The sequence below is a fragment of the Zonotrichia leucophrys genome, chromosome 3 (genome assembly GCF_028769735.1).
Source record: "Zonotrichia leucophrys gambelii isolate GWCS_2022_RI chromosome 3, RI_Zleu_2.0, whole genome shotgun sequence".
NCBI lineage: Eukaryota > Metazoa > Chordata > Aves > Passeriformes > Passerellidae > Zonotrichia > Zonotrichia leucophrys.
Window position 1 is genome coordinate 56,632,671 of NC_088172.1, and position 27,244 is coordinate 56,659,914.

At 40.4% G+C, this 27,244-nt stretch overlaps 1 protein-coding gene across 5 annotated transcripts; it reads left to right on the forward strand.

Moving 5' to 3' along the window:
• Nucleotides 1–4,910: 4,910 nt before the first annotated feature.
• IL20RA (interleukin 20 receptor subunit alpha) lies at nucleotides 4,911–27,192 on the forward strand. 5 transcript variants are annotated; one of them, XM_064706966.1, is made up of 7 exons: nucleotides 4,929–4,956; nucleotides 18,479–18,608; nucleotides 21,118–21,296; nucleotides 21,966–22,141; nucleotides 22,736–22,880; nucleotides 23,434–23,573; nucleotides 26,070–27,192. In XM_064706966.1, the coding sequence occupies exons 2-7, from the start codon at nucleotides 18,535–18,537 to the stop codon at nucleotides 26,982–26,984; spliced, it is 1,629 nt and encodes a 542-aa protein (XP_064563036.1). In that variant the 5' UTR covers nucleotides 4,929–4,956; nucleotides 18,479–18,534; the 3' UTR covers nucleotides 26,985–27,192. The 5 variants fall into 5 exon arrangements, 4 of the variants coding, with proteins under 4 accessions (XP_064563036.1, XP_064563035.1, XP_064563037.1 ...); XM_064706965.1 differs by lacking the exon at nucleotides 4,929–4,956 and adding an exon at nucleotides 7,524–7,677; XM_064706967.1 differs by lacking the exon at nucleotides 4,929–4,956 and adding an exon at nucleotides 7,586–7,677 and having other exon boundaries at nucleotides 18,510–18,608.
• Nucleotides 27,193–27,244: the final 52 nt, after the last annotated feature.

The window sequence follows — 27,244 nt, forward strand, 5'->3', positions numbered from 1 at the left end:
GACATTAATTTTTAGATTAATCTTACTCAGCAACTTCAGCTTTGACTGTATATTTTCTCTTTGTTTAGTACCTAATTTTAAATGTAAGTTGATGCATTGAGTGCAACTTTTCTAAATAACACTGCTCTAAGTCAAAAATAAAGGTATTCTTTCATTAGGGTTTTCTGAATTAGAACTAGTATAGTAAGAAAACACAAATAAAAATTATCCTTAAACTTTTTGAGATTCTTGCAGCAAATATAAACTTAGTACTTATTTTCCTAAGGCTAAGATGCTCCAATGTGTTTTGTATTTTTCTACAGAGATGAATTGTTGACATTTTAGGAAATAGATTTAATAGAATTTATAGTGACTCAAGTATTAATGCTATCAAGCATTTATGTGGTCATATTGATTTCTTTACCACTGCATACAAAACAAATAGCATCAATGCTTTCTTCCTTCAGAAGTTAATAGTATGAGTTATAGTTAATGCTTTCAAAATTATACCATTATAGCTTCTTTGTAGGCTATTTGTTTCTTCATTCCATTTTGTCAAGCAACAAAATACTTGTAAAAACTTGATTTCAAGGCTTAATAGTCTGATACTGGAGTTAAGCAGGAAAGATGAAAGTAACAGAAACTACTCAGAAGCGATGGGATTTGCGTATTTTCTGAACAGCTATAATGGAATCAAAATTTCTGTTTAGGTTGTTGCTGTTACTCCAAACTTATCCTCCAACCTCTGAAAAACACGGCAGAGATTCCTATAGATAATTTCTAGTTGGTAGCCTCATTAAATTTTTGCTGTGTAAACTTCACCCTTCACACATTCACACACCATGTTCCTGCTTCTATGAGCTTTAAAATCACCATCCACTTCCATGGGCTTCAAGGGACTTGTGTGCATCACAGTAACAGCTATTCACAGAATCAGGGAATGAGCTGAGTTGGAAGGGACCCACCAAGATCATTGAGTCCAACTCCCTGCCCTGCACAGCACCATTCCCAAGATGTTGGAAGTGCCATGTCATATCACCTATGCATGCCCCTGCTCCACTTGGAAGCACTTTTTTCTACTGTTAGGACAAAATCCTGCCTTTAGGGATCTCTCCTTCCTTAGCAAAACACTGCTGGAGTGACATCGCTCCCCCTTACATACATGCCATATCTGCCATTTTCACAGGAGAAGCCATTCATTATTTATATGGAAAAAGCCTTCTCCATCCATTTGAGTAACTGTTTCAGCTGTGTCTCATGATTTATTAACCATTTGTAATGTTTCTCCTTTTCTTTGTTACATTATCATAACAGGATGGTAGCAGCACTTTGAAAAGGACACTTTCCACTCTGTTCCCAAGGGGACGCAACAGAGCACTGCAACAGCAAAACTTTCGAATGCTTGACTTCTTTATTCACAGTTTCTTGAGTATGACCATAATTTGCACATCTAATTTCTAGGTGGCAGTACTGCCTGGGCTCAGCAGACTGTGTTGGGCCACAGTCTGAAGGGTGATCCCCACAGCAAGCACACCATGAGTACAATTTGGGACATGTCACACCTACCTGTGTTATGGCCATTGCATCCACCTGCCTGCAGGGAACTCTGCCCTGTCTGTGGCTGCCCCAGCCTTACTGCCCGTGTGATAAAGAGTCCTGACAAGATGAGTTACCTGGATCCAGGCTTATCTGATTTCAAAGACATGACTGACTTTGGGCACTTAATAATTATGCCTGACTTTCTTGCTGTCTGCAGCACTAATCGCACAAAGGTCTTCCAAACTGAATTGAAGTCCTCTCTTTTAGGAAGACACCTAAAACAGGTGCTGTTTTCGAAATGCAAACATGTGAACAGATGACTGAAAATCAGACCTTTTGAAACTCAGCATGTTAGCCATGCAGATGCACCACAAACATCAACCATTAAAAAACTAGCAGGTGTTAAAAAATCATTTGCGAACATAGGGTAAGCCCACAAATTCAGATGTCTGATCTAAACCCAGATGAGATTGCGTCATTCCCCTACTTCTCAGGTCAGAAAAGATGCATATAGCAGCAGGGGAGGTAGCTGAGACACCTGTCTGTGGTTTCTAGGTGCCATAGTATGAAGGACAGGTTGGACTCTTAAACCCAGACAGGAATAGGTTTCCACCCTGATCCAGGTGTTTGCTAGACTCATTTCTGTCCTGCAAGGCTGTACCTTAAGGTTATTAATGTTTCTGATAAGCAATTTAAGTCTGGTTTGCAGGACAGGCACGTTTTTTAGCATATCATCACCATCATGACTTTCTGAAGGTTCATGAGAGACCTCTTGGGAGTTACACTTAGTCTTTCCTTTACTCAGAGGCAAACTTCCTCTTGCAGGCTGTTGAGCTCAAACGTTTCCCAAGCACTTTCTGCTTCAGTGAGTGTCCTGGGTCAAGCTCAGTCAAAGTGTTGATTATTATGACTGTTACTTCTCAGTCACAGTTAGTTCTTTTCCATCTCAGTGAACTCACGTTGGATTTGGTTTTACAAGTCAGGGGTGGTCTTGGCTGCACTCAGTGGTTTGGTCAGCTCTTCTGGGCTCTATTCAAATCAGGATTTGTGAATGCACCACTCAGAATAGTTCTGCACCTGTGACTTAGGAGGATGGAAGAATGACTTTACTTCCATGTTTGCAATGGTTTAACTTTACTGGTTCTGGTAGTATCAGTAGACTGAGTCAGATCAAGAACTCGTGCCACATCCTCCTACATGTAATATGATGGAAAATCATAACTACTCTTTTTGAATTAGAGACAAGGAGAAGTTCTGTTGAAGGTGTTATTGAGTGTGATCACTGGAAGGCATACCTTGATTTCCTGGAGTGTAAGCCTTATAATGTGCACTTCGGTTTTAGAGGGACTCTCAAAGGAAGGAAACATGGAGTATTCAGAAGAATATGGGTTTTCTCTTCTGTGAGAAGACCTTTTTTTTGTGATGTCATTGTCGAAAATATCAAGGGAAAGTGTATGTGTAGCAAAATCCATGTGCTAGGAACCTCAGCCTCAGCAAACATCTGCTTTTACTGCTCCACTTAGGGTTAGGGTTCCAAATGCCACAAAGCCTAGAGCTCCAGGGACACTGGAGGGAGTATCTTGAATAGACTCCCTTATTCTGGCTTCCTTGGAAGGGAACAGGAAGACAGAAGGGTGTATATGTCCATATTCAACTTTGTCACTGCAGGTAACCTATATGCAAAGTGTTGCTACACATGTTGGCTCTTTGTATATGAGAACTTTAGCCTTGGTCATGTTTGCATTTATCTGAAGCCCTTTGTAATAGATAGAAGGCAAAGCATTTGCAAAATATCCAAATGAACTATCTCCAGAATTTAGAATATGTACTAGTCTTATTCATTTGTGCTTGAAGTTTAGGTAATTCCCTGTACAGCTGTGTGGGTATGTTCCTAATCACAGCTGTGTATAAGAATGGCTTTTTATTGATGCTGATTGTTTTACCTCTGAGTTAAGACTGCTTGTTTAGTCAATCAATTTACAAAGAGCAAAGAAGCAATTTTTAAGGTATTTCAGTTTACTGTGAGCAAAAGCAGGACTTTCTGGGCTGTTTATTTTTCCAACGTTCTGAAAAAGAATTTTGTTTAAATTAAACAAGATATATTAAACTCTTTATCAAAGGCCTTAAAGAAATACAAATGTCTGATCCTTTTCTTTCAGCCTTTGACTGAAAATAACTGTACTGTTTTGCATATCTTGAAAATTGTGGATTTTTATATAATCTTTTATGGTAAATAACAAATAATTTAGGAAACAAGAGTATGAAGAATCACTTTCATGAGAGGTACTTAATGGGGGAAGATGAGTAACTGTTGTTACACTGAAACTACTGTAGCATGAGGAATAAACTCTAAACTCTGTCTGGAGGAACATGAATCATCACTGAAAACTCTCTTCCATAACACTCAGAACAATATCATTTCACTCTCAGTTTTCTCTTTGAAAGAGAACTCTGATAAATTCATACATCAGAAAAGGGAAAATGCTATTTAACTTACTGTTGCCTAAGTTTACATTTATCTTCAAAATGTGAGTGAATTTCATAATCAGAAGGGAAGCATCACAAATAAATGAGCCCTGTTTTATTTTCCCTTGGAGACTTCCCTGGAAGTTTTTAAATAACAGCAGAGAGGGCAGCAAAGCCAGCAGCCAGGCAGTCTTCCCATCAATGTGAACAGTGTTAGAGGCACTAACTAGCAAAGCTACAAGTATCAGGATTAGCAAAAGAGACACCTTGCCATCAGTCTTCTGCTGAGCTGAACAGCAAGACCAGTGCCTCTTGATTGCACCTAGTGGAAAAACCTAGTGGCCTGCGCCTGAGTTTGAACCTGGCTGGCAAAATACAGGTTCAACAACAGAGAATTGATGAGTAGACAAAAGCATGTTGCAAATATGAGAGACACAAAACTGTACAGTATCAGAAAAATGCACCCCAATCTAACCCTAAATCAATTGGTTATACCTAAAAATCCCTCTTATGACTTGCAAGGTGGTTGGTCAGGTTACACAAGACACATATTTGTTCCTGCAGTGAGCACAAAAAACACAAACTGCACCTTTCTCAGTTCTACATCTGAATTTCAAAACATAAGTCTGACAGCACCTTTTAGTGCTTTCAAGCACTTTTTCTTTAATTTCCTCTGAAGAATAGTACACTGCTACTGTTCTGTTGAAAGAATGCAAAGGCAAAAATTTTCTGAGCTGTAGGGGGATAGAATATAGAATATAAGTAAATGAAGGGGGTATAGAATGCAATCTTACCCCCTAAAGAGTTGAAGCTGAGCCGATTATTAAGGATTAGGAGCAGGCCTGATTTTAACAGGCCACAGCTGTAACCAATAAGAAGAGTGTTATAAAAGAGCGGATTGGTTAGTTGGCTCCTGCAAGAACAAGGAAGAGTCAGTGCTTGGAGGAGCTGCCTACAAGAAATATCAAGGAGGTATGAAACTCTAGTAGTATAGAAGCCTTGAAATGTCATGATAATAGAACTCTTGCTATATAATAACAACACTGAGCAAGAGCATTTATCTTTTCCATGTATAATTGAAAAATTGTCCAAAGCAGCCTATCTGCATCTTAAATTGCAAAAATTTAAAAATTTCCATAGAAAGATCAGTTGGGCAAGATTGGATTGTGGCCACGTGTCTGAAGCTTTCAGGTCCTTCTAGTTCTTATGTTGTTCTTATTTGGAATACATTTGGCAATGTCTGATGCTCTATGCATTGAAATTATTCTTTCATTTACACTGCTGAGTTAAACTATTTACAGAGTAAAGCATGGGCCCTCAATTTTCTGAGACCATCTCTCTATTTGCTGTCAGGAGGAAAAGTCTCAGAAGAGTTCTTGTCTTCACTGATAGCAGGCCCAGATCCAGTGGGATGCATCTAGGATGTGATGATCTTGACTGAAACCCTATTTTGTCCAAACAGGGCTTTTCTTATTGCTTGCAGAAAAGAAATATGGTCTGTAGAAATATCTGTGCAGTCTGCCTACCTCACTCTTCACCTGCTAACACACCCAGCTCAGTCACCACCCAAGCACAGCCAACATATCACTATCAATTGGCAGAAACACAAGGCCAGACACTGCCAGCCCCGCTCAGGCAAATTTCCAATGAAATTACCAACAGCAACTGAGACTGAGAAAGGAGTCTGGGATTACAGGTAGTATTCGAGCAAAAAGCTGTATGTGCACTGTTCTGCAAAATAAACATATTTCTCAGAAATTTGAACGGTACTGAGAATGAGAGGGAGATTGTTGAAAAGCACAACTATGACTTGATTCCAGCTGCAGCTCCTGTGATCAGGGAGAGAGAAGGAAAATCAAAAAGGGCACTTGCAGTCCCAGATTGATGCAATCAAGCTGGTCTTACACTGGTTAACACTCCTCACCCCAGCAAACACAGAATTTCCTCCCTCCTGCTGGGCTTCTGGGACTAAGGATGTGAGGTGAGAAAAACCTCTCAAGCCTGCCAGCAAGTTCCTTGGAGAAGTAAACTGCTCCTGAACACCTGTAACATAGAATCTTATCAAGAAAGATTATCATCTCTTTCTCACACTTATTTGACAAAGGCAGAAGCTTATCCCAACACCATTTCAACACCCAGGTAAAAAGGAGAATAAATCAAAACGTCAAGGATTGGATTTTTTTCAAATCATTTATGATACATAATTCTAAATGTTCTTTTGAATTTTTCCATTGTATAGCTGAATTATTAACTTCTTGAACTATTTTTTTTATAATAAAGAATAAATTCTTCACCCTAGTCAATCTTTTAGTCACCTTGTAGAGCAGTTAAATTCCACTCCTAACCACTCTTGTGTACAATCAATCTGGAGCAAATCTGCAGAAGTTAAGGGCTGTATGCAAATTTGCTGTAACGTAAGTGAGAGAGATCCTGTCCTGCTAAAATGATTCTTCTATCATTAATTTCTTATGTATATCTTTTATTTTAGACCAAAAAAAATGTAGAACAGACAGAGCTACTGGGGAGAGAGGTCCATCAGGAGCTTCACTATAGTGTAAATGTCTATATGGATATATATACTTACAATATATATTACCATATATATGCACCATGTACAGTTCCTCATCTTCTGCAAATTAGAATTAGATAAACAAGCAAGACAATAATTTCCAAAGACAGCCTCTTGTTTTACCAGTCAACCCATCACTTTAGTGGATTGATCTGTAGCAGTTTTGTTGATACCTGGCTCTTGTTTGCATAATACTCCTTTTATACAGAAAGGCCTGAGGGAAATGGCTAGTGATGAAAGGATTAGGAGAACAAAAACTGGCAAAAGTTTGCCAAGATGGAGAAGGTAAACGTGAAGGGAATGTAACAAGTAGGAGGACAGCAAATTAGGTCATCTGGCAGGGGTCCATCTAATGGAAGAAGGGCTGATGTCTCAGCACCTTCAGCTGCCAGCGCCTCCCCAAGTATTCAGTGTGTGCACACTTTCAGGTCCCCTCACCTCAGTGAGGGCTGCACTGAGCTGCTCCACCCTCAGCGAGAGCTCTGTTAGCAGCAAAAACGTTATTTCTCACTAGTCCAGAGATGCTGAGGTGGGAATGTGCCTCTGCAGCCCCCCTACTCCAACCGGGGCCAGGTGGAACAGGACGCTAAGCTCTGTCAAATGGATTTTGAGCATCTTTAAGCATGGAGACTCCATAGCCTCTTTCCATCTTCAAATACACAATTAAATGCGAAGTAGTGGGGAAAATCGTATCTTTGAACACTCAGTGATGAACCACGTCAGCCTTCATTTTCCTCTAAGAAAAAAAAAAAAAAAAAAAGAAAAAGAAAAAAACGGGATGTGCGAGAGTATCCCACTCATGTCTCACGGTGGTTTCGAGGGAGACTTATTCATCAGTGAAAGCTCTGAGTGATGCAGGAGAAACCACCCCGCAGCTTGGAGGCGGTGTGGGGGCGGCACCGGGCGCTCCCCGCGTCCCGCAGCTCCTCCCCGCCCGTCCCGTCCCGTCCGCAGGGCCCGCGGGAGCGGCACCGCCGGCTCCTCCTCCCTCCTCCACCTGCCCGGCCCGGCCCGGCCCGGCGCGGCGCGAAGGGCGCCCGGGCCGGGAGATGCGGCCCCGATGGGCGCCGGGCTGCTGGCGCTTTCGCTGCTGCTGCTGCTGCCGAGCCCCGCGGCGCGCACAGGTGGGTGCCCGGGACGCATCCCTGCCCGGTGGCAGCGGGAGCTGGGACATGTGGGTGCCCGGGACACATCCCTGCCCGGTGGCAGCGGGAGCCGGGGCAGGTGGGTGCCCGGGACAGCATCCCTGCCCGGCTGGCAGCGGGAGCCGGGATTCTGCACCCGCAGCTCCCGTCCGCCCCAGACAGCCGCGCCTTGGTGTTGCTCGTGGTTTGGCTGGAGGAGGAGAGCTGGCTCTTTCTGTAATGTCGCTTCATCTTTTCCTTTTCGCTGGAATTAGGTTTTAGGAAGCTCTGCACTGATTTTGCTGTCAGCTCTTAAGTTGATAGCGTGATCTTGAGATAGTTCTTATTACACGCGTTTGGGTAATTCTCCAAATACCTTTGGTGTTTGTAGGTTCTTTTCTGTTTGACAGGCACCACCCTCAGGAGTCTAACTGAGCAGTCAAGAGCTAGGTTAACACCAAAGTCAGGGTGGGGTTTTGGCAGAGATACTCAGCTGGTGGGTTACTGTTCCGAGTGGCTCCCAGTCCCATCTCCCACCTGCTGACTCTATCATATGGGGGGCATCCAAGCACGAGAGGGAGAGAGAGGGAGCAAACAAGGTGGCAGCTGGAGCAGCTCAAAGAGCAAACTGTCTCGCATGGACAAGGATGTTACCCAGTGGGAATGAGCTCATAAACTGTAGCCTGGATCGCGTGTGCAGGGAGAGTCGCCTGCTGCTGTTAAAATCGTGTGTTATTTCTCTTTTTTTGTGTATCTCCAGTTAAAAAAAAAAAGGAGCAAGGCATTGGAAGGATTAACAGATCTTCCAAGAAACCTACTCTGCCTTTGTGCTTTTGTTCTCTGCTGCAAATGTTGTCTCCAAAACTCAATGCATGAAGACAGAGTCTGATCCTATTTAACTCCACAGCAAAACTTTCTGATCTTGTGAGAGCTGGAAGGTAGTGAGAAGAGTTCTCCACAACCTGAATGCCTTCAAGCACCACTAAGTACTGTGTCCCACCTAACTCTTTTGATAAACTACCCCAATATGCATCAGTGATTTTGAGTCGCTCTCAGAGGTACCACCGCCAGCTTCTTTTTAAGTAACTGACAACATAATTTTCATCCTATTTTAGTTCAACGGTCATCAATGCAAGTGTTGTGGAAAATCTGTACAACTGGCATTCAGTTACCCTTTAAAAAAAAACTTTAAAACTTTAAAATGTGTTTACTACTGGTCTTGATTCCAAAGAAAGTTTAGAAAAATGTCCAGGAGGTAATGCTGCCTTTGTCTAGTGGTTGTTCAAGGCAGAAAGCAAGCAGTCTGCACATTCCTGAGGTTTTACGTGGACGTAATTTCAGGGATTTGTTGACAGTCAGCAATACTAGCGGGGAAGGGAGAGCTGCGCCTTTCACTGAATGCTTTGAGCTTCCATTTTCATCTTTTTCAGTGTGAGACCGTGAATGTCAGTAAGTGTTAACAGTATTTTGCTAATAATGGAAGAAATTATATGAAGTGTAGAACTGACATAGCAGTGCTTGTGTGATGTCTCTGAAGTGATAGGGTAGAGGAGTCCCCATTGGATTCTTTGTTCCAACAGAAGAAACCAGGACCCAAGTGCCATGAGAAGCACTTTTACAGCAGGACTTTGCAGACTCAGATTCTTACATCTTATGGGATCTGTCCTGTGCCTGTCTCCTTGGGATCTCTTGTCAAGTAACTTTCTGAACTCCTCAGCAGCAGTAGCATTTACACACTCAATTATAGCTTGACCTTTGCAAAACAACTTTTGTTTTCATTGTGATGTGTTAGTTGGTATGATTTTACCCTGTCTGGATTACACCTACTGTTCCAGCAGTCTCTAACTGTTTTCAGGCTCTGCTGTCTATGAACTGTATCTAACAGACTACCTGAGCAAGGATAAAAATTTCATTTGTCATTGCAATTGGGGTTTTTTATGAATTGGTTTCACTTAACCATTTAAAAATCTGTACTGTAGAACAAATAAAAAAGTGCAGAAAATGTGAAATAAAATGGAAATCGGTGGGATCAAGAATGTTCAAGCATGTTCAAGCATGTTCCTCTTTATCACATGGAAGTCTTTAGCAATTTTTGTGAGGAACTGATAAGGATATGAAGGAACAGCCTGAATTTTCTAAGTGGTAGAATACTAGTCTATTAACTTACCAAGCTTCATCTTAAATCCTTCTGCTTGCTTTTATGGGAGGTTTCCCTAACCACATTCTTCTGCAGTTAGAGAAACCTTGAAATCCTTGGCCCGTAGAGTCCAGTCTCTCTCTTGTAGATCCATACAGAAGAAAGAATGCACTTGCTGCTACAGTGTATCCTTATTCTGAGAAAAGGGAAATGAGCCTTAATGCTGTACTGCAAAACTAGAAGCATTTTGATTTATTTAAGGCATAGGCATATTTTACTATTTTCATTCAGGTAAGGTATGTGATTTCGAAGCAAATCTCAATAATTTCTGTTACTGTATTTTTGCCTGTATTGTAACACAGTCTTGGAGTTCAATTACTTGTGGATGAAGCTGCCATTGAAGATGTGCTTCATCAATGTATCGAGTGCAAGTACAGCTGGCCCAATGTTGAAATGCAAAAACCTGAAATGTATATAATGTGGACAAGGTTTTCTCAGTAGAAACATTTTATTTCTAACAGAACTGCTTATATTGGGTAGCAGTCCTTGCTAGCATACATCCAGCCTTAGATCCCACTGAAGCTGGTATGTGGCTATATCAACTACATTTCATATGATGCAACCTTGAATGTTTCCCCTTTTTAATGTTTTCTAATAGCAGTGTAAGTTGCTTGTTCTGCATTGACACACCTGATTTAATTTCCAACCTTCGTATTCCACTTTGTTATATTTTTACTAATAAATAGTAGTTTAAAAAGCAGCTTCAGGCCTCCCTTTAAGCAAATTTCTGTGTGTTTTCTTTCACAGTTACTAGAACTGTACTGGAATGTACAAAAAACATGTCTTTTGAACTTGTTCTGGGAAATACAGAATAAAAGGCTAGATATAGGAAAAGCAGTGGGGGAAAAATTGTAAAATTTTTTAAATTTTTTTTTTGAACTCTTGGCTTGAAAATTGTGTGCACATAGTATTTTGTATAACCTAGTACATATCTATATACTTTGCAGGATTGAAATACATGTGTGTTGGTGATAATCTGTGTGCTTACCAGAGAGAGCATAAACCTTCAGGAATAACGGTGGAAGTAGATGGAGGGGTTGAGCTTGGTGTTTTTGCACAATATTTCCTTGCTCTCTGCTACTATGAAGAAAAGAGGAGTAAATGTAACATAGAAATAAATAAAAATGGATATTGGCTTAAGGAGAAGTGCAGTACATGAAGGAGTTGATAGAGCTGAAAGGCTCATCCTTACCTTCTCATCTCCAGCTTCCAATCTCATGTCAGGCTATTCTAGACAACACTGAGATCTAGCCCTAGTTCTTGGCTTTGTGTGTGATTCCTCAAATTCTTATTGCCTGATAATTATGGATGGAAATGGTTAAAGGAGGCAGTTCATTCCACAGAGGCACTTCCAACACCATTGGGATTTGTGATTAAAGCCCAAAATTAGATGTGCATTGCAGTTCCCCATGCAAACACTCAGTTTCACACTGTAGCTGAGAACCATTCCTTTCCGTGGCTCTTGTTTCTAGTGACCTTTATAGTCTTAATTCCAAGAGAAACAAGTGGTTAGGATAAATCATTTGTGTGTGTGTGTGTGTAGTTCCTGTTTATGTTTGGTTTTGTAGTTTTGGCTTGTATAGACCTCTTCTGATTGAGTTCTCCCTGAGAAGTTTTATTGATTATCTGCAAGTAAGGGAGAGAAAAGCCACCCTTTATGAGACGAACACGAGCTCTCATATTTTAAGAAGCTCAACTTTGTAAGAGCCTGAATTTTGGAACTCAGGACTATCCCTAGATAGAATTTAAAATTACATACAGCTCTTTTCTTTGTACTTGGTGTGCCAGTAACTTGGGATATTGCTTGGAGGCACCACATTTCTGTTCAGTCTTTCACCAATGGAGAGGTGCCCCAGGAGTTCTCTGCAAACAGTTCCTTCCCAGAGGCATTCCCTGAGGGAGGTGAGGCATTACAAGCTTTCAGGGATTGTTGGTCCTTCCTCTCAGACCTCAGGCGCAGAAGGTGTTCAACTTTCATCTTCTTAGGATTGCCTTTCCCTCATAAAGGAAGGCAAGTGCTCATCCCCCATCAATCTTGCATTCAATCTCCTGTCCAAGGCAAAATGTGGATTCAGAATTGTGGATTTCACTAATTAAAATTGTCTTGACTCCCAAGAAAAGCAAAATCTCTTTTCTAGAAAAGCCATTAGTAGGTCACAGAGCAAGGAGCAACATCTATTAGGCAATAAATATAATATTGTTAGTTGTATTTGGACTGTTGTTACCTAATAGCAGTTAGTGCTGAATGATGAAAGCCAAACATCATTTTGGTTCAGTTTATATGTAAAAGATAGATATTTTATGTAAAGATGGATTAGGAGTGTACCAAAATGTTGTGTATGGCAATTTGGCTGATAACTGTCACAGAGCTTCATTTTTACACTATTTCAAATAGAAAGCTTAACTCTTGGATACTTTGAAAAACAACTGTAAGATGCCAGAGGTATTCTAACTAAGCTTGCATTTTCTTGGCTGTTCAATGTGATTGATCTAAGCAGTAATAAATTGGTAGTGCTAAACATGTTCAAGGTAGAAAAGAAAAAAGTCAACATTCAACACTAAACAGGCAATTTTCAGTATTTCAAATTATTTCAAAGCATGTGCTTTAAAAAACAGCTACCACATCATGGCATTGTGCCACCACTGGGTTTTTAAAATTAGTGCAGTTCTTTTTGACAAAAAATGGTTTTGTATGCCAAACTTAACAAAACCTCTTTCCATTTTAAATTAAAAAACAAAACAAAAAGAACTACACTGGAACCAAATCAAATCATCAAGCACAAAATACCTCAGTCAGCACCTCAGATTACAACTCTGAAAGCCTTGAAAGGGCTGTGACTAGTTTAATAAAAACCCACCTTGAATTTCACTCACCTTGTTTGCTTGTTTTAGGCCAGTATTGGTCACACAATTAATAGAAAACATACCTGCAATAACTTTCGCCTGCTAGAGTGCATCAAGCAAAGGTGTTTGCAGCAGGGCATGGGGAAGGTGGTGGGAGCTCTACTCTTGTACTTGCAAACTTCCAACACAGTGGAAAGAAAGTTCAGTTTATTTTATTTCATACATGGTAGCAAAAAGGAATGGGTGTCACCTGCCATGGTCCTCTCCAGCACTCTCCTAACAAACCTTCAATGGACTGCGAAGAATTTCTCCTCCTTTCTGAGGCTGGGTGTTTCTGGACTGAGTCTGAAATGTCCTTTGGCCAATATTCTCTTTAGAAGTGTTTTGGTAATTTAGGGCAGGGTTTGGATAAATAACAGCAAGGCTTCCCATGGAGGAGGAGAGCCTGTCAGGGCAAGCCATAGCTTCAGTCCCACTTCTGTATCTGCAGTTCTTCTGGCTGTATTTCCACTCACACTGTGACGAAATTACCTCCTCAGGCTCACCTGTTTCCAGTGGCAGCCTGCCCATTTCTTGAAAAACAAACCCCATGTGCCCCAGTCTCGTCCTTCTCCCATTTTTCCCCACCTCTTCCCTCAAGTTTTTCCATTTGCTCCACCACCTGGTTTTCATGCAGTCTTATGTTTGCCTTTCTGTCCCTGTCTCTCTCCCCCGTGCCCCCTCTGAGCAGGCTGTGGTGGGAGTGGTGGGCTCCTCTTGTGGGAGAGCAGAGCGTGCTTTGTGGTTAGCTCTCGAGTGCTGCTATGACTTGAACAGGAAATCACCTCTGTGCTCCTCCCCACATTCCCACCAGCACCACTCAAGTCAGAGGGTTTCACTAACCTGACTTCACACCCTGCAACACCAGAGTTCCAGCAACCCACCATGAGAAAGGCAGCTGAGCTGTAATGGCTCCTTTGTACCTCTCCTCCTCCTCCTCCTCCTCCTGCTCTTTCTTCTCTTCCTCATTATTTGGTCTGGTGAGCTTGAGTCAAAAAGAATCAGCCCAGAGAAAAACTTTCAGGATCGCTTAATTTTTAACAAGTTTACTCATTTGTTTAAATTGTTGCTAAGATGATGAGTAAGTAATAAGTCGGCTAAAGTGTACTCCTGGCTTTGGTGAGTTTCCCTTTCTCTGTGTAACTTATGATCTCCAGTTTTGGCTCAGTCCCCCTGTTTACCACTTGATGCACTCCCTTGCATTCCTGCATGGCCAGTGCTGACTTTCCTGGAGCTGGAGATGTACCAGAAAGTAGAGCCCCAACACTCTGCTTGTGAAGAACACTGAACATGATGCTGAATGGACATTTGCTCTGAGTACGACCATTTTTATTTTTATGTTATACTTAGCCATGTGTTTGAGGGACTGTTTTTCACCAAGAACAACACAACCATCAAAACAGATGAGCTGGAGAAAGAAAAGAGAAAAAAAGCCTCAAAAAATGAAGAGCAACAGCTCAGGAGGAGCAAACAAGATGTCACAGGAATACGATGGAAGTCACACAAAGTTGAACTGAAAGACTAAAGAAAGACCAGTGGCTTAGAGCATTTGTTGCCAGAAGCAACAAATCCTAGAGTGATCCTTAATTGCTTGATGCTTCACTGGTGGGTCTAAGCTACCAGTGGGAAAAGGAAAATCAGGGACTCAGCCTGTTTGAAAGGCTGTCCCCTCTCTGAGATGTGTAAGTGGGGATTCAATCCATGGAGTTGAAGCAGCAGCTGCAAATGCTGAGGCACAGCTGCAGTAATGCCCACAAGTTTGGTACCCAGCACAAAGGTTTCCTTCCATTGGAGGTGCTCCCAAGGGCCACTTTTGTATAATAAAATATGACCACAGTTGAAGCCCAAGTCTCTGCCATTGTCAGAAAAGCAGTTCCTCTTTTGATTGAATTCTGAAATGACTGTAGGGGAGGAGTTATTGGCTTTTTCTGCTGTGGGTAACAAGACTGTTGCAGTAAGGCTCATCTTTCTATATTAATGCTTTCCACATCACTCACTGTCTTAAATTGTATCCTGCAGTTGTCTAGAAGGTTCTGTGGTCTTCTTTGTTGCTGTATTTGATTGGATAATTTGGTGTTTGCACCTCTGTGCCATGCCACAGTAAAATACAGCAGATGGTCACTCTGCTTGAGAGGGCTACAGTAAACAACAGTGGTCACACAGGAGGCACCTATAGGTCAGCTTTCAGTGGGTCCTCTGCCTTCTCCCCAGCCAAAAATTTTTGCCCCTGCACAGAAAAAATAATCTAAATTTTTCTGTATTTATATATTTGTATGCTTTGCAGCTGCTGGGTTACCCAACTGAAGTTCAAAGCTAAAAAATCTGTTTAGAGCCAGAGGACATGGGTAGCTGCACTGTATTTGTTCTGCAGCACTGCCATTAAACACAGCTGTTTGTCACCAAGACAGGCAGGGGGACCCCCTGGCAGGTAAAACACAGATGTACTGAATGGGGAATGGTTGTCACGTGGAATTTGTGTGTGTTTATCCTTGTGTCTGTGCATGTGTCTAGGTAGATAGATGTGGCTATAACCAGAACTGAGCTTTGAGCAGTACTGACTTGAGCAAGGCACGTACTTGGCAGGGAGCTCTGTGTGATTAAAACTGACCAGGTTTTTAAACCTGGCTGGTGATTTCATAAAGAGAAGATGAAGCACCCTGCCATGCAGACTTTTACTCATGTGAGTAATGTCACTGACGTCAGTGGGGTTTTTCACTCACATGCAAAGGTGTTTTCAGGCTAAGTCACGTCTGTTTTGGAGAGTCTCACTATAGCTTGTTCTAAGAACAGGACTTGGCTCTTCCTTGTGGTGAAGGTTGCAAGCCTGTATTATTACTTTATTTCCAGTCCAGGTGTCAGTCATGAAGATGTAAACAATGATTTTACTCAAGGTTCGATTTACAGCCTTTCCAAAGACAGTAATAAGGGTTTCATTTTTTTCCCATGTATCGATTTAATGAAGTGATTTAGCTGTAAAAAAAAAGTGAAATGGAAAGTGAATGACAGCCATTGCTAGCAATCACTGTGACAGACTAAATCTAGCAAAGTAACATGGGTGACTGATTTCTGCTCTTAGGCCAGTGCAAACTGAAAATGCTCTATGTGACACCCATGCCATGAATCCTGATAAATGGAAATAAAATCAGAATACAACTGGATGTCATGTGTTTAAAGACTAGAAACTGAAAGCCTGAAGACAGGTTAAAAGACTGAGACATGCAGCTGTTGCATATACTTGAATTCCTTCCTGACTGATAACTGTATAACATTCAAGTTCTATGTATGATCTGTTCTCTACCCATGCCTCCTGATACTATCAATCACCAAATAGATATGAAGGAACTTATTCTTAACTCTTCCTGGAGACATAGGAGAGTATGCTAGCTTTATTCTTGTTTACACATGCAGAATTGTGGTATAACTAAATTGCACAATTTATTGCAAGGGCAGGAGCCTTTTACTAAAGGGGCAAAACCAGAAATAGAAACCAAATCTCTGGTTTTGCATCTCATGGAAAGTTAACGGTCTCAGTCCCTTTGCCTTCCAAATCTCACTGAGCTGGGGTAGGTGGGAGCACACCAGCAGTGTTGTAATGCTTTAGATCTTGTAAAGATATAACCTGTGGCTTTTGCATGCTGAGATTGGCTCCTCTGCTGCAGTCTGTTTGTGTTTTGAAACTTCATTTACCACAGCAGAAACCACAGTGGGAGGAGAGAAATAAAAATTTAAAAAAAACAAAAATGTCAAAGAGCCAGTTTCACATGTTAATAGTTGAAAAATGATTTAATGTAACAGCCAAACTCACTCTTACTGACTCTTACTACTTTAAAATGTGCTTGAGGAATACAAATGTTTTAAAATAAGGGTGGACAAATATGGAAAGGTACAGGTAAACAACTTTCTCACCTCTCCTGATCAGCTTCATCTTTACATTTGGATTCACTTAAAGCAATTGCAGAGGACATTTATTTAGGTGAAATGAAAACCTTTGATTTTCTAGATTCTAGATTCTAGATTCCCACTTGGAAACAAGTGTTAGAATAAGGCAAACTCCTGGAGAATTCCTGTTGCTGCTTTTATATCCCCTGGCATCCTGGAACTTTTTTTTATATTACTACCAAGCCTATAGTTTGAGGTCTTACAGGCTGACTGTCATGGGACATTTCTGCATCCAAGTGTCAAGGAAATGGGACTTTTTACTTTTTGTAAATAGATAAGCCTGCCCTAAGGACTATACCTGACAAAACTTGTTCTCTGACTAGAAAATGGAAGTCACTGAATGCTGTCTAAGTGCTAAAGGTAAAAGAGAGCAGCATTAGAAATACCTTAGATGAACAGTGTTGTGATCTGAAGATACAGATGAATGTATATACCAGTGCAGCCTTAATGAGCAGCTAGAGGCTTGGAAAACCAAGAGTTTGCACTGAGACAGTTTGAAGTAATAGGTCTCTACAGAACTGCAAGGAGATTGTTTTAATAAATGTATGGAAGAGAAAAAAATCTTCTACTCTTTGGCCCAAAGACAGATATAAGTCTGCACATTAATCAGGAAAATGGTGGTGGCTTTTGCTTACAAAAGCAACTATAGTTATGTATACAGGAGGATGAACACTATTGCTCTAATAATAGCAAAATATGCTACAAAAATACCCTAAGGTCTGCTTACAGAAGTAACAGCTCAAGGACTATTCATTTGAACAGGTTTATTTTATTTCCCATTTTCTCTGCCTCATTTTGTTATCTCAAGAACTAGAATTGCATTCCCGGAAAAGGAGATTAAAGGGTTTTGAAAAGTCCTGAAAAACCACAGAGTCACTTTTTCTCTTCCCTATTACGCTCTTGTGGCTGCATGCAATGGGAAGCTCCTTCCCAGCAGTGGCAGCTCAGGGTTGCTCCCCCCAGAGCATGGCAGGAATAGCTGAGGCTTGAGTCATAACTTTGAACTTGGGACTCTTCCTCTGGGCCCACAGGCTTCGTTTTGCAAGCAAGCAATTTAGCAATGTGGGCACCTTCATGATATTTATTAGATTAGAGGTCATTATCAGAAAGATCTGAAACTGTGTTCTTAGGATACTGAAATTTGCCTGTTTATTAATTTCAAAAGCTGGTGCAATTAATACCAAGTCAGATGTGTGACCTCACAGTAGATGTTTGCTTTTGACTTTCTGGAGAATCAAAAGGGATGGTCAAATGACACTGGAGCCATTGTGATCATCCAGTCCAATTCTTCAGAATAAAGTCATACTTCAGTTTGTTAAGCTGTGTTTGCAGTACATTCTGTGTGTCTTTTTCTAAAATGCCTGGTTTGCCTTTTAAAAATCCACTCAGCTACAAGAAGATTCTTGTAAAGTATTAAGAATATTTTTTAAATTTTCAGTGTTAAATTTTCTGTGATATTCAAATGCAGTTGCAATTTTAAAAATGTGTGTCTCTTCTAGGCCAAGCTTTTCTAGTTTTAGCTTCCAGTCCCTGAATATTTCCATGCCTGCCATAAATGGCAAAGCCATTTTTGCTAGAGAAAAAACACACTTGTAAAGATGGAATTTGAGACTGCACTAGGTGGGGACACTTGTAAAAAAATTGATTTCCCACAGCCAACCACATCACACTTTGAATGCTAAAAAAGATAACTTTTTAAAAATAACTGTGTTGGTTACTTTGGGAGGGTATGCATTTGCTGATTCTTAGTGCATGTTGTTCCTTTCTTATTTTCTTTCTCAGGAGAGTTGTATTGTTCTTTGCCCAACCCTAGGAATGTCCATTTTGAATCTGTAAATATGAAGAATGTCCTTCACTGGTCAGCACCAGAAGGCACAGGTGATGGAGTACTCTACAAGGTGAAATATGCAGTGTAAGTTGGCTTGTTTATTTATCTCCCACTGGCTTTTATTTTAGCATTTTAAATAATGATTTAAAAAGAAAACCCAGCTTCATGGAAAGTATTGCTGATATAAAGAAAGAACTAAAGTGTTAGCTAGACTTAAGCAGTGTATTTTTTAATTTCTGCTTCTGGCACTGTTAACTTCACACTAAGTTAAACAGTGTGTGAGATATTCTTCCTACAAAAGAAGTATAGGAAGCAACATTCTAAGACTAAGGAAGCTTTCAGAGGCATTCCTCCTAAAATGAGAGAGAAGGACGAAGAATAACTGCTGTGGACTAGTATCTGTCTGCATACATCCTCTGTACACACTTAAATGGATATGGAGATGTATGATTCAATCGATATTAACAATACCCAATGTGTCATTGCTCTTTCCTGACAGACCCACTCTTCCAGATTTATTCTGGTCCAGCAAGCCTCTCTAGGAGAAAATCCACTGGTGTTCCTAGCATTGTACAAAACCAAGTATTGTGGTTGGAATCAGGCCCTTATATTGTCAAGGTCGGCACCTTAGTATCAAGGGTATCAAGGAATTTGCATGAGAACCAGACTCCATTCCCTTTATTCCCACTGAAAGAGCACTGTGTCATTCTGAAGGCCAGTGACAGAAGTTTGGCTTCTAAATATATGTAGCACCATTGTCACAGATTATGTAATGCTCCCAATCTTTAACATTTACACTTCCCTCAATCTAGGAACATTTTCGGAACACTAAAAGGAATGTCGGTCTCTAGACGTTTCCTGTAACTTAAGAGTGCTCAGCAGTTACAGAGTGAACAATAATTATTGTCATGGTTTAGGAATGGTGTTCTCCAATTTAGAAGTTTGTAGGGGGATAGAATATAAGAAAATAAAGATAGTGTAGAAAGTAATCTTACCCCTTAGGAGTTGCAGCTGGGCCAATTATCAGAGATTAGGAACAGGCCTGACTTTAACAGGCCACAGCTGTAACCAGTGAGAAGAAGAGTGCTATAAAAGAGTGGGGTGGCTGGTTGAGAGTGGAATGGGAATCAGTTGGCTGCTTTGTGAAGAAGAAGAGTCAGTGTTCTGAGGAGCTACCCACAAGAAATACCAAGAAGATATGAAACTTCTGTGTTAGGAGACAACAGTATGGAACCCCTGCAATAAGATGACAACAGAAGTTCTCCTGAAAAAAAACCATGGTGCCATATGCTTCCCATCCACCTCCAGCTGGAAGCACAAAAGGCAAAGATCACATGTGGAGATAAGAACCCTTTACTGGAAACAGCAATGGGATAAGACAATGAGCAGTGACAGCAGCAATATTGATAAAAATGTACAAAAGAGAGAGTGCAGAGCTTGACCCGTGCCACCTAAACAGTTCCCTCTGGTCAGGACCAGTTTTACCAACACTGCTCCATCCACCACGCTCCCTGCGCGGGGAAGGAACATCTTTCTTCTTGGAAGGGAGAGAGAGTCCTTCTCCTGTGCCCCTAGCATTAACAAAAGATGGCATCCAATAGCATTAGGATTTTGGCTATGCCCACAGAGCTCCAGGCTCCACTCCCTCATGGTTACTGCAAGAAATCAACCAAGACTTGTACAGGAGGTAAAATGTTCAGAGACAACTGGCTGCACTGGCTCCGAGGGGCCAGCTGGTCCATGAGCAGTCTGTCACCAGAGGTATGGCCATCTCCATCTTTCACTGAGCACAAAAACACTCAGGTGCCTCTGCCTATCCAGGAGAGTAAGGCCTTGAGATAGGAAAATGCTGGTGAGCGATCTGGCAGAAGCTGCCACATGCCCTTACTAACTAGCAGCCAAAGGGGGAATTCTTAATGTGAATTTAAGGAGCAGGAATGTCTGAGCAAATCCAAACAGGAATTTTCCAAGGAAATCTTGGTTTGTTCTACCAGTGTATAAGAGCTGGTCAGTACCAAGGCATTGTTGGTAACAGATACATGGCCTTTTTTCAACTAGAAGGGTTTTGAAATTCATTGTGTTCCAGTTGTGTCTTTCTGTTAAACTAGAAAATGAAGGGTCAGGCAGGAATGAGTAGTCTCCTGTCATTCATCTTGGAGACCCTGATCATCATCTGTGTCCATACTGAGGATGTGTCACTGACCATTCTGACTGGACTCTTTGTTTCCATATAAATAATTATCCATATAATTATTGTGTGTTTAGAATTTATGCTAAATCTGTGGAGACTGATGTTGAGAGATATCTGGTCTGCACAGGCAAACTTGGACTTAGGTTGGTGTCACTAACATCCCAGTTAGTTTCATCTGGCTTCTTCTGGATAAGGCCTATTCTAATTTATTTTTCATTAAAATCTTGTGGAAGTCTTGCTCTTCATCTCAGCTGAAGCTGGGATTCCTTGAAATTTCAGATTTCTGCTAAATACAGAAACTGTTTTATCAGCCATATTAAAACAGAGAAAATTATATTATGGGGTGACTAATATATTTGAAATAGCCTTTGTACAGCTTCTTTCTCTTTCTTTTCAATATAGGTACGGTGTTGGTAAATGGATTAGAAAGACAGAATGCAGGAATATAAACAGAACATGGTGTGACCTCTCCCATGAGACCTCTGACTACGAAGAGCAATACTATGCAAGTGTTAAGGCATTCCTAAATGGGGCATGCTCTGACTGGATGGAGACCACACGATTCAACCCTCTAACAGACAGTAAGGAGAGCTAAGCACACAGCCAGGTGTTCAATGGCCTTGATTAACAATGTGTGCTCACACTGCATGGGCCTTCAGAGTGTATAATATTTTTATTTTAGCATGAAGTTACATTTTTTTTTCAGTTGTTTCACATTTATTCTTATATTCTGCTTTTGACAGAAGCAATTGAAATAATAAAATCAGAATTTGGATATATATAGAGTCTGGTATATACTGAATTCTTTTTAATGGTATGGTAAAGCCTTACTCAAGGCAAATAAAATCTATGGCACATTCGCAGTATAAATGACTCTGATTTTGAAAAGGCTTTATCAAACCAATCAGCAAGCATATTCTAGAGCCCAATATTTCTTATCTGTGCCAGATAATCTAAGGACATACTGGTAATTCAGCCTATTTTAGCAAATTGAGTTTCAAGGTTGTTTATCCTGTAAAGTCACAGGAATTCCTTGGCAAAATTCCAAGTCAGCTTTCACTTTCTTACTGTAAAAATCCTCTTAGTTATCTAAACAAATATTTTTCTACTAATATAAATAAAATTTTCAATGCTCTACTTAGACTCCCCCAGTCATTGCAAAAATGTAATACGATTGATTTGATGAAACTGGTCAAACCAGTGTTCCCCTGCTGAATTTGACTGCTTTTTGTACATGTTCATTTTTCCAGCTAAAATAGATCCACCCATGGTAAGTGTATCTTCTACTGACAGATCTATCTCAATCGTTTTGACTGCTCCTGAGAAATGGAAGAGAAGCCCAGAGGAAGAATCCATATCTCTGCTTCAGGTGTACCCTGGCCTACAGTACAATGTGTCTGTCCTCAACAAAAAAACAAAGAAGCGGGTAAGCTTTGACAAGGCTGTGGAACTGCTGCATTTAAATCTGTGTTCTGTGCTTCTTGAAATGCCAAGATTAGCAAACCTGTAGCAGACAAATGTAGTTTGGTTGGTTGTGTTTGTTTGTTTGGCTGGTTTGTTGGCATTATTTTCACAAAGGTGCAGGAAATATAGCAATAACTTTACTTTGGACTCCAAGGTCTACATAAATTCTGTTACCCTAAGGCTCCTGGCTTTTCCTGAACATCCCAGTTTGAAATATTTTGTGGAACCATACCGTTTGCCTGTCATGGGTGTGTGTGTGAGAATGGGGCTGGAGTGATGCAACATCACCACAGGAATGTGAGCCAGTAGTGGCCGATGGTCATAATGCATATGAAGCATGAAATTGTTCAGTAGTGGTACAAGAATCTTTGATGGGAAGAGAAAATAATCAGAGAGGATGTGACTTAACAAGTAACTTTGATGTTGATTGCATTTGGAGGAAAAGGATGCAGCTGGCAGCTCTTAGAGTATCAACTTTTCTAGAAAATGTGCGTGCTCATGACCTTTCTGTAGCTCAGGAGTTAAAGGGAGGAAAAATATTTTTAATGTCTTCCAGTGGTTCTTCTCCATCAGCAACAACACCTTGGTTGTGCCGTGGTTAGAACCTGGAACAGCTTATTGTGTCAGTGCACAGATACATGTCCCCACACCAGTTCTGGACAGTGCCTTTTCCAAAGAACATTGCATTACTACACTGAAAGGTATGTATGAGGTGGCAAATTAAAAAAAAAAAAAAAGAAGATGCAAGTTAGAAAAACTATGGTGATTGAATTTGTGTGGCTTTTAGGTATCCATTTTGAGAGTGATAATTAGCATAGTTTTTCCCTTCTCTGTGCACTTGTACCAATGAAAACTTTGCCTCTACTAAAGCATATCTGGGACTGACTGGAAGGTACATCACTACCTCTGTAGAAAATTACCTGCATTCTTTGAGTTTTAGTGCATGGAGAATATTTTTTCTCCTTGAATGCTGTTTGGGGGTAGCAGATCTGGGTCATTCTGAAGTTATCAACAGGAGAACTTAAAGGAGATGTTATTACTTCTTTATATAATTTAATTTATCATTTAGACAATAATAATAATTATAATTGTCCTGTAACTCAAATATATTTTTTTTTAATTTCCTGCAAATTCCTTGTTTATCTAAAACATTTGCATTCTGTATCCAAAATGCAATGGGGTGAATGCTCACATTACTGTCCACATACCTTAACAAGTTGTTTGTTACAATGAAAACTTTTGTTTTATTAACAGATAAAACAGAAGATGAGACTATAACAATCACATTTGGATATATTATGCCTACCATGCTGGCTCTCCTTTTTACTTCTGTGGCATGCTATTGGGTGCACAAGTATATTCACATCCACAAACAAAAACATCCAACAAACCTGGTGAGTGTCTTTTGTTGCAGGAGGTCACTGCCAACCTTGGCACTCCAGCAGAGCTGTGTGTTTTCCAGGGGTCCAAGCAGGCTTGGAGGAACCTGTGGGTAGCTCCAAATAAAAGCTGTAGTTGCCACTGAGATCAAGAGAAGAAAGCCACATCAAGGGTTATTAAATGCAAGAAAAACAGAGTAATAACTCAAGTTTGCAATGAGCAGAACAGAGCCATTGGTTTTGGAAGAGTCATTGCCTTAAGCAGTGACTTAAGGCACTAGGTCTGTCAGGGTGTCAGAACTCTGTAAATTTATCTAAGATGAAGCACTGTGTAAAGTCAGTTGGACAAAAGTTTTTAATTTGTTGAATTCAGAAACAAGAAGGGAAGACAATTAAGCAGTACAGAAACAGCATGATGTTTTCTTGAGCCATTACTGGGTATTACCAGATTTTTACATTTAATTGTGATTGTGAAGGATTTAACATATGTGCATCATACAGAAAATTTAACCTGAATTTCTAGAATACTTTGAAATACTGTACCATCTCCTAACACCCAAAAATGTATAAACACATTCTGTTATTTAGACAGCCCAAATACACTTTTTGCAAAAAAAAAAGTTCTCAAATTTCTTAGTGCTGCAAAATTTGTTGATTTTTAGAAAGAATACTTAAAAGTCTATGAAATGTTACTGGTTTCCAGCTCATGAGTTCAACAGAACTTTCTCACAGGTATCTTTAAGCAAGTTGCTCAAGCATAAACATGCAATTATAATAATGAATGCAGACTTCAATGTTAATCCAATCTGTGTGACACCGTGGGATGGGAGATACAAGGGACTTGGTTTCAACATGCTGATCTTGCTGAGGAAGATTAGACAAATGCAGAGGTGACAGGAGAAATCTTCACAGAGGGACTGTGAGTTCAGAAGGATTGGAGCAGGCACTGCTGCAGTGTGTTCAGATGTGCACAGAAATACCTCCTCCGCTTGAGGGGACACTGGTTGGATTACAGAACTGTGGAATGACAGAGTGGTTTGGGTTTGTAGGGGCCTTCAAAGGTACCTAGTTCAACCACTCTGACATGGGCAAGGACATCTGCCCCTAGATCAGGTTGCTTAAAGCTCCATCCAACCTGCCTTTGAGCACTTGCCCTTATGGGGCATCCACAGCTTCTTGGGAAGCATATTCCAGTGCCTCACCACACTCACAGTAAAGAATTTATTCTTTATATTCAGTCTAAATGAACCTCTTTCATTTTAAAACTATTGTCCCTTGTCACTACAGGCCCTTGTAAAAAGTCTGTTTCTGTCTTGTTCTTTATGTTTTGTTCCTGGGATGCAGGTCATGGTATGGGGAGATAGCTTGGTCTCTTGGGGAGCTAACAGGACAGAGCTCTTTAAAGTCCAAGAGCATGAAGGGCTACTTAGTGAAAAATTCCCACTCAGTAGCAGAATAAAATCCTAATTCCAGGAGGTTTTTTTCTCTAATAAAAATGTAATTTGAATGTTGGAATTCATTTTATGTTCATTGCACTTTTTAATGACCATCATGGAGCTTCACTTTGATTTCTCCACCTCTGGATTCAGTCAATGTTAAGGTAACAAATGAATATAGACCTGGTATTTTAATGATGCTCTCTGGCTTTCCCAACATACAGACTGTTCCACATGGGCACCCTGTGTGGCCGGGGGGACATGGAATAAACTGTTTGTTTGGTCCAGCATTTTTGACCTGTGCAACCTTTCAGACTACTTGGTACTTTAATTAGTGGTCTTAGTCTTCCATTCAAGCTTGAAAGCACTGAAATGCACCTTCTGGTTGTTTTTCGTATTCACTCTACCAACGCCCACACAATGTTGATTTCTATCAAAAATTTTACTTGTTTCAGAAAGATCCCTACGGTTTAATTTGATGATTTTGCACAGATTCATAAAAGCAGCCTGTGGTAGACTACACAGTGCAGGCTCTGTACACTGTGCTTCAGCCTGATGTGTAGCTCCCTCTCTGAAAGAAAACCTGGTATTATTTTATTCTCTGTAAGTTATACATGAACATGTCACCTGAAACTGCTTGTGGGAACTGCTTGTGACTACATTTTCTCTTCACTGGTTACAAGGAGTGGAATGGATTCAGTAATCCTTGGTCCAAGAACAAAGACTGATGTTTTCTCTGAAAACATCATGTTTTCTCTGAACCAGCATGAGAGTTTATGCTGGTTTGGAAACAAAACCTGTATTTGACAGAATTGTTCCAACCATTATTTTGACATCAGGAAGAGGAGGAAAGATATTAAATCTGATTATAACATAATTTTACATTAAATAGAATTTAAAAAGGAGAACATATTGACGTCTTAAATGTTTGTATGACGAACTTTCTTCTTCCCTAATTGAAATAACCTCTTAATAAGAGGTCTAACCTAGCATTGTATTTTAAAAATATAAGGTAGTATAACCATCAAGATGGTTTTTTTATTAAATTTCACTCAATATATTTCTTACTTTGCAGGTGTGGCAGTACACTGACAAATGCAAGGAATGGGTTTTCATACCAAGTGAAAAAATGGTGCTCAACCTTATCACTGTTGATAGGGATGACTGTGAGGAATCCAGACATCTGTCAGAAAGGAAAAGTCCCCATTATAACACTGCTTACAATGACACTGAAGGGAGGGATTTGCCTTCTGAGCAGGTGCTGAAAGCAAAATATTTGCTTGATTTTTCATGTGAAGAGATTTCACTCAAAGAGGATACTTTAGTGGAAGGGAACCAAGCTGGAAACTGGGCATCTCATGGCCGGTCTGGAACACAGAATACTTGGAGAGATAAAAATGCAGAGGTTGTGGAGTATGAGCATGATGTAAGGACTGAAGACTTCAGTCCTGGTCAGAAACTAGAAGAGATGTTTTCTGCCCCTGGGGGGCTGCAGGGTGAGCCACAGGTTGCTTTGGGGGACTTGGTTGATATGGGAACAGGACAGCCCTATTCCCCCCAGCTAGAGATACAGGTGGCACACCTTTGTTTGGGACAGAAAACAGAGGAACTTGATTTGAAGGTGGTTGATGCAGCAGATGAATTGCCAAGTGAGACCCATATCGAATTCATGGACCTGGGTACTGAAAAGTCTGGGCAGCCATCCTATCATCAGCTGGAAGAAACCACACAGGGCCTCACAGAGAAAGAAGGTATGCAGACCATATTGGTTGATTGGGATCCTGACAGTGGAAGACTGTATATTCCTACTTTATCCAGTGTTGAAAATCAGATGTGTGAAGGACTATTCAAGTATGATGATCCCAACAAAGATGGAATTTTGCTCAGACTCTATGACAAAGGGCTATCTGGTGAATCACCTGAGGACCAAGAAATGTATCTCCTGCAGTTCAAGGAACAGTGGGGACTTCATGTAGAAATGGAAGACTGAAAGTAATTTTCTAAGATATTCAAAAGTGCAAAATCTTGTTTATTTTGCTAAAGAGAGTGGTAGACTCAGGGGAACAGGCATGTCTTAATGTTTTGAAATTTTTGGAACCATCGCAGTTTAACAATTTATTCATTAAATGTTATTTATAGCAGTCTCCAGATGTGACATAAATGATTATTACATTAATCATAAACCTATTGTGTAAAATATGATTGTTGTGAGGTTATACTCTTTTTTTATAATAAATAAAAAGAAGAAAT

Excerpts from the sequence above, each read along its gene's own strand:
- IL20RA (XM_064706965.1), top strand. The coding sequence starts at position 7,614 with ATGGGCGCCGGGCTGCTGGCGCTTTCGCTGCTGCTGCTGCTGCCGAGC. Across the intron at positions 22,881-23,433 it reads TTGCATTACTACACTGAAAG|ATAAAACAGAAGATGAGACT; the intron begins GTATGTATGAGG and ends TTTTATTAACAG. Across the intron at positions 23,574-26,069 it reads AAAAACATCCAACAAACCTG|GTGTGGCAGTACACTGACAA; the intron begins GTGAGTGTCTTT and ends CTTACTTTGCAG.